At 37.5% G+C, this 11,143-nt stretch overlaps 1 protein-coding gene and 1 long non-coding RNA gene across 3 annotated transcripts in view; one reads left to right on the plus strand and one right to left on the minus strand.

Moving 5' to 3' along the window:
- Nucleotides 1-4,563, plus strand: part of LOC120308937 — a 45,803-nt gene extending 41,240 nt beyond the window's left edge. The window contains exons 2-3 of the long non-coding RNA XR_005556961.1: nucleotides 2,968-3,041; nucleotides 4,353-4,563. This is a non-coding gene — a long non-coding RNA (uncharacterized LOC120308937). The remainder of the gene's footprint in view (nucleotides 1-2,967; nucleotides 3,042-4,352) is intronic.
- Nucleotides 1-8,553, minus strand: part of COPG1 (COPI coat complex subunit gamma 1) — a 31,654-nt gene extending 23,101 nt beyond the window's left edge. Inside the window, exons 1-4 of one of the 2 annotated variants that reach the window (XM_039345650.1) lie at nucleotides 4,570-4,870; nucleotides 1,422-1,474; nucleotides 1,251-1,331; nucleotides 873-944 (exon numbers count right to left, since the gene is read on the minus strand). In XM_039345650.1, coding sequence (XP_039201584.1) covers nucleotides 873-944; nucleotides 1,251-1,331; nucleotides 1,422-1,474; nucleotides 4,570-4,606 — 243 coding nt within the window. In that variant the 5' untranslated portion in view covers nucleotides 4,607-4,870. Of the gene's footprint in view, nucleotides 1-872; nucleotides 945-1,250; nucleotides 1,332-1,421; nucleotides 1,475-4,569; nucleotides 4,871-8,476 lie in introns of those variants that run through there. The other variant, XM_039345651.1, reaches the window with a different exon arrangement.
- Between the last annotated feature and the right edge of the window lie 2,590 nt (nucleotides 8,554-11,143).

Below are 11,143 nucleotides of genomic sequence, written 5' to 3' on the forward strand. Positions count from 1 at the left end.
GACAGGATGTATAAAGTGGCCAATATTTCAGGAAAAGATGAGGTCCCTATATATTTTGCATCTGGATATACAAATTGAATCTGAGAAGCCAACCTAGGATATAAATAAATAGGAGATGGTATATGCAAATGCAGCCTGGCATCAAGCAATTGTGAGGGCGAGATGCCAAAGTTGTCATCCCAGCAGTGACATCAAATCCCTAGCGAGTTCAGCAAACTACCAAGGCCCCCCATTCAGAGGCCCAGCAGAACTTTGACTAGAAGCAGCCAGTTACCAAAGCCAGACAGGGCAGCTGCAATCCCTTTTTGAAGGGATTGTAACAAAAAAAAAAAAAAATCATGCAATGGGGAAAGAAAGGGAACGGGTTATTTCCACAGGAAAACTGGGAGACTGAACACAAAAGGTTCAAATTGGAGTATAGATGTATGTCTGTAAACAAAGAAGCACATTTAGAAAATAAGGTATGTATAGAAACATAGGTTCAAGGATATCTAAACGCTAAAAACAGAACTAGAAACATAGGCTGATGGAAACAAATATAAGAATAATAGGCATAGGGTGACAAGGAAAGAAACTATTGTTAATAGGTATAAGTTAATTGTGAAATAAGAGTAAAGTATCACCTGTAAGAAGTATAGACAATTTAGATGTACTAGAATACGTTCAAATATACTCACAATTCAGTTTTCCAAGAAAGTGCTTATTTAGTATTTAAGTAATAAACACTGATTGTTCTTGGGATCAAAAGCTTATCTTGTTCATGTACGTAATCTTATCCCCAGAAGAATCCCTGACAATGGACCTTCTGAATAGAGGCCCTACATCTTCTTTCCACCCTAAGTAAATGCCAAAATGCACAATGAAAGACTTACATCATTGGACTGGAACAGTTTGGTCATGGCAAAGAACGATTCGGTGGCTTCCATCACACCAAGATGCTCTCCCTAGAACGTAAGAAAAAAAAAAATCACATTTGCTAGTATTTGTGCCAGTAGCTGGAAGACGTAGCCAAGAGAAGCTCACGACTAAAGTTAACCCAACTGAGAGGCAAAGTTAGTGAGAGCTGATGATCACACTACAAAGAGTCACCTTTCACATTGCTTCAGACCATGCAGGAGCACTTTGCTAGTTCCTTTATCACTGAAAAAATAAATGAAGGAATTCCAGCAATTTAGCTTTAATGTTGACAAGCAGAGCAGGATAGTTTAACCAGTACAACAAAGTCCTTGTAAGTAAAATCTCCCTTTTACCTGATTTATGAGATACAAAATCTTTGTGAGGATATGAGCACATTTCCGAGGATTTATAGGCGTCTCGTTGAATATTCGGGCCTAGGAAGAGAAATGTAGATGTAAGAATTTGGGGGCATATCCAGGGATTTACTCCTTAGAAGAAAAGACCAGCATTATTTGGAAACTTACTTCTTGCAGCACAGCACTTTTTTCCAAGTGTTGGAATGGATTGGAACCTCCACCTGCAATGTAAGATAGTCAACTTAATTAATGATCAAGACTTTCCTACGGGCAAAATTTCAATTGGGAAAGTCCAGGTTCATTTGCCCCTTAATAAAAATCAACATTTCTGAAAGTTAATAACAAAAGTTGGAATGATTAAAAGAGGAAGAAATGCAGTCATTCTAGGCAATTATTAACCTTTTCCAGTGCAAATGGAACTGAAATGTCACAACATATTAGCTTAGCCTTGCAATTAAGTCAGATCAATTGCAATTAAGGACAAGTATAATTCTATATTTCTTAACTTCATATTCAATGCAAATAAATAAGAAAGGAATAACGAAATTCATAAGCATGAAGATCTTTTATTATTGAAAGGCTATTCAATGTTAAAATGAAGGAAAAGAAAAAAAGAATAAAATACAGAGAAGTTTCACATGATGGAGATAAGTTTGGTTAAAAAAAAACACCCTATCCATTTAATGACTATTTGAAGTTACAAGAGCACTGGAAAAAGTAACAAAGATGATTAGGGGACTGGAGGCTAAAACATATAAGGAACGGTTGCTGGAATTGGGTATGTCTAGTTTAATGAAGAGAAGGACGAGGGGGGACATGATAGCAGTGTTCCAATATCTCAGGGGCTGCCACAAAGAAGAGGGAGTCAAGCTATTTTCCAAAGCGCCTGAAGGCAGGACAAGAAGCAAAGGATGGAAACTAATCAAGGAGAGAAGCAACCTAGAACTAAGGAGAAACTTCCTGACAGTTAGAACAATTAACCAGTGGAACAACCTGCCTCCAGAAGTGGTGAATGCTCCAACACTGGAAGTTTTTAAGAGACTGGGCAGCCATTTGTCCAAAATGGTATAGGGTTTCCTGCCTGAGCAGGGGGTTGGACCTGATGACTTCCAAAGTCCCTTCCAACATCATCATCATCATCATTATCATCATCATCATCATCATTAATTTATGACAATTTTTCACATTCATGATCGTTACAGCATCTCTACGATTGTGTGATCAAAATTGGGTTGCTTGGCAACTGGCATGGATTTATGATGCTTGCAGCGTCCCAGGGTCATGTGATCCCTTTTTGTGATCTTCTGACAAGCAAAGTCAATGGGGAAACCACATTCATTTAACAACCATGTTATTAACTTAACAACTGCAGTGATTCACTTAACAACTGTGGCAAGAAAGGCTGTAAAATGGAGCAAAGTTCACTTAATTACTGTGTTGCTTAGCAACAGAAATTTTGGTCCCAATTATGGTCATAAACTGGGAATTACCTATATAGCAATTACAAACAGCAGCTATACTAACAACATTCTTCTCCATGTCTAATTCTTTTAAAACTCTCCAAATAGATGCCCATCATCAGATAAATTATCTGATTTAACAAATCTGTGTTAAGTAGTGGTTCCTTTTCCTTATCCTGAGATTTCTTCTATTAATTATCACTCAAGGTTTTAATTATCATGCAAAATTAACACCCTTCTGTTATATTCCTTAGCTTTCCTCCCGCCCCTGCAGCTGAAGATTCTCAACTATTCTAACCCTTAGGTTCCGTTCTATCATCTTAACTAGGTAAGCAGCTGTCTCTGTGTCTATTCAAGTTATAATATCCTTTTTGATGTACTCAGCAGATTATGATAATTTCACCTTCAGCTTTTTATTTTTGATGCTTACTGTGACTTTTGTATCTTTCTTAAAAGTTATATGGTAAAGACAACTGCATGGATTTATATATTTTTCCTAGTCAATAATTAAATGTCAGGCCCTATCAACATTAATGCTTTTTATTATATTGTGATTGGTTGTACAATCAGCCAGATGTTTAGATTGGATTTGGCATTTTATCCACTTATTGAGTCTCCCTCCCACCTGGGATAGGCAGATATTATTGATTGGAAGTGTTAAAGCTATTGTTGAAGAATGTAAGTTGTTCAGAGTAAAGTTGCCTTTATAATTGACTGGTGGTGATTTTGTCAATGCCAATGGTGTTCAAGTGGTCTTCAGATGTTTTGGGATTGCCCCCAGGGCACCTATTTCTATTAGTATTATCTTTACTTTCCTTTGCCACAGTTATTCTACTTTTATTTGCAGGTCTTTGTTTTTTATTTTTTCCAGTTCTTTCCCTTCTATTCTGCTGTCTCTTTAGCCTTTTCATTTTCTATTACTATGTGTATTTTGTAAATCTGCTTAGTTTTTGCTTGCACGCAAATAGTATTTCTTGCAGATATTCCAATGCACCATTGTTGCTACTTTGTCATGCTCTTGCTTGTAGTCAGTCTGTGCAATCTTCAATTATTATTATATCGCACTTTTTTTAAAAATAAGATCGATAGTCTTGTATTGTTTTCCCCACAAAAACAATCCTGTGAACTGGATTGAACTGAGACAGAGAAACTACCCAATAACTTCAGATCTTTGTTTCAGGGCAAAAAGTTGAATTATATTTTAAATTTATATGCCATCTATCTCACTCTGGAAAATGACTCAGGGTGACTTACAATTAAATTTAAACTTTCTTTTGTTTTCAATAGCAATTTAGGAAATAAAAAGTAGATTAAATATTCCTATATTTCTATAGCAAATTCATTCTCTTATAGAGTTATCCATAAAGAAAAATAAGATTGCACTATTATAATAAGATCTTATTCTCAGTATTATGTCATTTTCTCTTTGATTAAAGAAATCCTACCATGCTATATTTAGCCCAATCAAGAGTAGTTCTTTCTTTTAACGAAAATTGGACTGAGTAGGTACATTCTTATTAATTGCAATAATTTATACCATATATACCTCTGATATAGTAACATTTCATTCATAAAATAGGATGGCTGTGTTTTTCTCCCTTCCTAGTATATTACTAATTCCCGATATGTTGGATTGCAGCTCCCGTAATTTCAGCCCCCAGGATCCTGCAAACATCCTGACGTCTGCTAACTGGACATAGGGATATAGAAAAGTCCGAAACGTTTTGCTACTATCCGGATTTTTGCAGCCCAGTGCGGTAGCTCTTTCTTTGCAGCTGCCAACAGCGAAGAGGGAGTAGCCACGCATCAAATCTGGAGGTCGCCCCGTTGGACAACTCTAGAGTTTCTCCACTCACCTGATTCTTCGTCCTTCTTATCAAATTTCTTTAGCATCCTGTCCGGGGATGTGCTGAACCGGGTAAAAAAAGGAGCTGCAGAAGATTAACCTAATCCTAGCCCAGGAAAAGGGAAGGGAAGAAGGAAGATGCTACGATAGACAGACAAGAAATTATGGGAAACGGCAGCGCTAGCTAGACAGTCCGCATCTGCGTGGAAATCTCGAAATCGCTACTTCCTGCAGAGGCGCCACTTCCTGCCAGCAAGACAAAGTTGAGACAGCTCAGCAGCTCAGCGACGCGCAGCCGCACTCGTCAGCGGATGGGCTGGAGAGGGCTCTACGTAGCTGCCAGGAGAAAGGCGCAATGACGGAACAGGCGGGTCGTGATCATCGGCTTTATAGCCAATGGTCGAGGGCAAAGCTTCAGGCCGGAAAGGAAGACTGGCAGCCAATCTCGGGCAAGGCGACAAAGGACGGAAGTGCAGAGGCAAGGAAAGTTGTGCTTTGCACCAGTCTGTTCAGTGGAAGAAAGAGGGGAAAGCACATCTCGTTTACTGTTTTCAGATTACGTCAGTGTTGCTTTTTTTCTGGTATAAAAGAGATGGAGGTTTCTTTCCAGACAATCTCCGTTTCCTTTTGAAAATCTCGATTTTTTTTTCTTTTCTTTCCTGTTTTTTGGAACTGTCAGTACTTTTCTCCGTATGCTCACTAGAATTATTTTCCAGAAAAAAATGGGAGGGGGAGGGGTACCCTGATTATTGTTCTGACCCAAACTGGCTTTTTTTCTTTTTCCTTTTCTATTGTTACCTATTTTTGTTTACCTGAAAAAGTTTCAATGTCTGCACAATAAACAAATTCAGTAAAAAGATACCAACCATTTTACATTCTGTTACCTGGCAGGCGGTGGGGAATTTATGGAGGTTTTTAAGAAACAGGCCAGCCACCTCTCCAGGATGGTTTAGTTCAGTGCTTTCCAAATTTTAAAATGTGTGGATGTCAATTCCCAGAATTCTCCAGCCAGTATGATATTAAGCAGAAAATTTGCCTGGCATTGTTTCTCTTCACCCATCCATTGAAAAGTGCATGAAGTGAGAAAGTTTACTGTATTTTTGCTGATTTAAAAATTGCAAAAAACGTATGACTCTGAAAATGGATGTGTCAAAGACTAAGAAGATAAGATTAACAATAAAATAGAATAAATGATTGCTAGTTATTCATAAAAACCTTAGGGCAAATAGATGATTTTGAGTGGCTTAGTAGAATGTTTACTAAAGATGGAGAAATGGATGAAGATATGTTCACATGCTAATAGAAAGGAAGTACTTGTTGACATGCAGACTGTTGTAGAGTACTTGTTGAAATGATAATAGCTGTATGTAAGATGTGCTCTGCTCATTTTGTTTTACGAAATTGAAATCTGGTATGTCAGGACAAACTTAAAAGTAAGATGAATGCAGGACATCAGGTACATCAGAAATATGCATAATAAAATGAGAGAATAAAAAATAAAATGGAACTGAATTAATGTGAATTGAATATAAAAGTGTGTGATTGATATAAAAGAAATATGCTCAGGTGGTTTGAGCATACAAAGATAATGAATGGATATTTATTCATGGAACAAATATACAAAGAATGAATAGATTGAGAAGAAAAGGCCAAGAAAATTGTGATGGATGAAATTTGAGAACCTCAGAGAGACATAAGAAATGTAAGGAATAAAAGGGAATTCATGAAATAATATATGGATATGATAGAAACAAGCATGGTTTACAAAGATAGAAAATAATAGAGAAAAATAATGGTGTTAACTAAAACAAAACTATGTCTCTTTTTTTGGCTTACACTTTTGATTTTCTTTTTGGTCTTCTTTTCTATGCATAATGTTGCTGATGCTGACCCTAAATGGAATAGTATGATGGCTATATTCGTTGCATATATAAAATTATGATTTGCTTGGAAGTAGCTGGGCTCACAAATTTGTAGAGGTGCTATACAGGTGTCACCAAAAAGAGGATAAAAAGCAACACACATTTCTGTAGAAAATTATTAAGCTTATGCATAAATGCAAAGTTACAAATAATTACAGGGTGAAATAGAAATATATTTCAATAGAACAGGGACATAGAGTATGCCAATTAAATGACCTGACTATTTCACAATCTGCTGAATCATTGATTCACTGCTAATGGGCAGTTTTGAAATCTGGTTGCCATCCTTGCGATTTGAACCAGTTTGGGCCTGAACGTACCATTGACAGAGAATTCCTCTGAAAGCTGTTTAAAATCAGACACAAAGATAAATCACTTTACACACCAATCAAAATAGACAGTAAATAAAACTAAGGAAACAAAAAAACCATAACACATTCTCCAGCAGCCTATACCCTGATAAACAGGGATTAACACCAGACAAAAATCAAGCAGAGAACAATAATCTAATCAAGGAAACTACAAGAAGAAAACCACAGCCCCACTTTCACTGGCAGGACAAGCTACTGTATATAAACAGGGAGAAAAGTCCACACTCACTTAGCACTGATGAAGTTACCTAGTCAGACAATGAAATGTTTGCAAGCAAACTAGCAAGCTCAGGGTGCACCAAAGACTCCACAATTCTAACCTGAATTAGATATATATTCTCTTCTATTGGAGTTCTGTCTTCAGTTAAATTCTGTGCATTTTCTGTTTTGTTTGAGAGCATCACTAATTTTTTTTTGCCTGGAATCCTAATTGTCTTCCAAGCTTACTCCACAAGAGTGGACTTTTCCAATTATTACCCCTTGCTTAGAACTCTCGGAGTTGAAATCCATATATCTGTAGGACATTAGGGAATTAGGGAAGGCTATTCTAAGCTTTTTGCAACTACTCAGCTTTTAAAATAATGAAATATTGATGAGTGACGTTATTTGGTATTCAGCTGTTCTGATACATTGGAAGATCAGACCGTAATGCACATAGGAAACAGATTTAGAGTTTGTTTTCAATTTCAAACTTAAATAGTACCAGAAACAAATTTACTGAAATATGTACTGACAGGTCTTGCCTGTTCTTGCGTGTGATTTTTTGGAGTCATTGTTGATGCCTGGTAACTACCTGGTCTACACAGTTTTCTTGGCAAGATGTTGGACATAGTTTGCCATTGCCTGCTTTCTAGAGTGAATGTTCCAAAGTCACCTAATTGGCTTTATACTTAAGATGGGACTAGAACTCATGGTCTCCCTATTTCTAGCCTGGTGCCTTAATCACTACACCATCATGCCCAACCTTTTGTCTTGCCTGGGCTGCCTTGAATGAAGAAGAATTCTCTTGGGCCTCATATAAAATGTGTAATATAGTAACTATTGCCAAAAATCACACAATAATGTTAAAAGTTTACAATCTTGTGGGCCACATTACTAGCCATCGAGGGTCACATGTGACCACGGACTGCGGATTGGACACGCCTGCATTATACCAAACCTTATGTTTAGCATGTGTTGTTTCTTGTGCTAAGCTCAAGGAGCAAACTAAAAGAATTCCTGCAGCTCCTTTTTCTCTGATCAGACAAAAGGGTATTGTCAGTTGAAGGAATTAAAAGATGCACTCCATAATATTTTTTTCAAAACCAGTTCAATAAATTCTCAGTACAACTGCTGAAAACATATGCTTAGTATGCTGTGAAAATGCTCATCTCGCCAGCACAATTGCCTGTATCATACAATTTATTTCAGCATTTGCTTTCCGAATAATTATGAAGCATTCACTAATTTATACGTTCAACATTTATTATTGTTGCTGTTTTATTATTAGTATTCAATGACATGGTAATAATTCCTTGTGGTTGCCAATTGTTCTCGTGGAAACGGATTGGCAACCCTTGTAAACACTCCCTCCACCACTGCTATTTGATGTAAGAGATATATACCCCAAGAGAAAGACACCTACCATAGCTTAAGTAGTCCTCAAAGAACATGTTCAACCCCGTGAGGAATCCCAGTGGTTATAAGGAGAGCCTTTTCTTACCAACGTGTCCTTTAAGCACACAATGTAAATGCTCTGTGTACTTTGCACCAAACTGCCAGCCACCGTTATCTCAAAGTACTTAAAACATTGGAAACAGGGTTCAGTAAAAGGTAACAATTCTTACTTCTTTGCAACAGTGTATATGGTATTATTTCTGCAGCAGATTATCTTAAGAGAGGTTGACCAGTTGTTCAAGGGAAAGAATTAAATCCAATTCCCATAACAACACAAGTGGATTGATGACATTTTTAAAGTTGCTTTTCTGATATAGTTTCTTTTCATCTGAAATTCCTGAAGCTCATCAGGAAGAATGGAAGACTGATTCTGTATCCAACAGGAGGCAGTGAATCAAATTTGGTTATATACTACAGTCTTCCCCAGGCTAACAACTTGAGGACTAAAACTCTTGGTTTTAGTATTGCACAGTTCTTTTGTACTGGTTATTTTTTGTATTCTGGTACTTTTTAAAAATCTTAAAGAAAATAAAAGAACAAGGGACAACTGTACAGGTCACCTAAAGTTTCAAATGCAATGAATGTCGAAATATATTCATTTTATAGCTATCAAATGGCCGCTATTGCATTGATGTTAAACTGTCCGCCAAGTATTCCACTAAAGTGTGCCCACTTTCAGTATTGGGAAATATGGATGGGACCACAGAAAAAGCATTCGGCAGCTCTGTCAGACCAAAGGCTGCAGATCAAACGCTGCAGTCTGATGTGCGGGTTTAAAGGCAGGGGAAAATATCAGGGATGGGCCTAACAAAGTCACTAAACACACATGATTGAATGAGGTGCTGTATACTTTTATTTGATTAGCACATTCCGATTTTTGCACCATAATATCATTAATAGAGGAATCTTACATAGAGCAGAAAAAATTCTGCAGTAATATGTACATCAATATTTTGAAAATACAACAGTGATAAATAGCTAGAGCACCATATATACGTACACTAAGGTTGCTCTCTTTGGCCAACATTTTTTGCTTTCTTAAGCATATTGGTGAGAAGAAAATAGACATGTTTAAACTAACCATGTTAGTTTATTGTAGTTTGCCTGGACTTATTATCCACATTTGGGGTAGAATTGCTGCATTTTAACAATGTGAATGAGTCGATAATTTATGTTTAAACTTTAAGGTGGGTGAGACACCAGTTTTTCAGGAAGCTAAATGTAATTACTCTTCTGGAACTGAATCACTCTTTGCCATCTCGAGGTAACAGAGTAAAATATTTACACGTTCATGCCTTTCCAAAGAAGGAGGGCTGGCTCTAGGTTAAGGCCGAGTAGGTATTGTCCTAGAGGCGTCAAGTTTTAGGAGGCATCAAAATGGAAAAGACTTCTAAACAAAAGTTTAAAAGCAGTAACAGTTCACATTGTGAGCCACCGTGTTTGCTTGGGGATTAAACATAATTCTGCAGTGTCAATAAAATAAAAATGCCAAAGGAAAGAAAAAAAATGGTCCGGGGCTGAAAATCATAAAGGGATCGAAAATCTAAAGAAAGAAAGAAGCAAGAGGGTGCCAAAAGGTGAGCCAGACCATAGAGGGCGCCAGAGAGAACTTTTGCCTAGGGCAACAAAATGTCTAGACATGGCCCTGAAAAGAGGGAAAAGAAGCAATAGACAAGCCCCCCCCCCCCCAACTGTGGCAACTTTAAGACCTGTGGACTTCAACTCCCAGAATTCCCCAGCCAGCTATGTATGGGAGTTGAAGTCCACAGGTCTTAAAGTTGCCAAGGTTGGGGATCCCTGCAATAGACTACAGGTAGTCCTCCACTTACCACATTTCGTTTTGTGACCCTTCAAAGTTACTATACAATGGAACTGAAAAAAAGTGACCTCTGACTATTTTTCACAGTTGCGACCCTTGCGGCATCCCCGTGGTCATGTGATCCTGTGATCAAAATTCAGATGCTTGGCAAGTGGCTCATATTTTACAACGGTTGCAGTGTCCCGGAATATGTGATCTCCTTCTGCGTCCTTCTAAAAGTCAATGGGGAAGCCAGATTCACTTAACAACCGTGTTACTAACTTAACAACTGAAGTGGTTTGCTTAACAACTGTGGCAAGAAAAGTCGTAAGATGGGGCAAAACCCATTTAATAAATGTTTCAACTTAGCAACATAATTTTTTGGTTCAGTTGTGGTGGTCAGTTGAGAACTACCTGTATTACTAATACTTAGCTACTGTATTAGAATGTAATAGTTAGAATGTCTCAAAAAACCTTGTATGTTTCAGTAGTACATGATTATTGAAATGTCATCCTCTCATTCACAGTGACTTTCCTTTATTGCCAAACATTCAGTGAATTGCACAGCCAGCACCATCCAGTTCTCAGTTTCAGCTGGACACAACCATATTCTCTTGCTAACCGTATTCTATAGCTGGAAATTTAGGATGAATGACTGAAATTCAGACACTTGAATCCAAACTCCTTCTCGGTGGAGAAATTCTAATTAAAGCATCATCATGAAAACATCAAGGGTAGGGGAACCCAGCATTTGTCTTGATAACTGGTTGCTTTGTTGCTCTTCCTAACGTTCAACTAGAATCTTTCCTCTTGTAAGTTACTACCGTATTCTTTGTC

This window comes from Crotalus tigris, unplaced genomic scaffold (genome assembly GCF_016545835.1).
Source record: "Crotalus tigris isolate CLP2741 ecotype Arizona unplaced genomic scaffold, ASM1654583v1 scf7180000017969.2108049, whole genome shotgun sequence".
In the NCBI taxonomy this organism is placed as follows: Eukaryota; Metazoa; Chordata; class Lepidosauria; order Squamata; family Viperidae; genus Crotalus; species Crotalus tigris.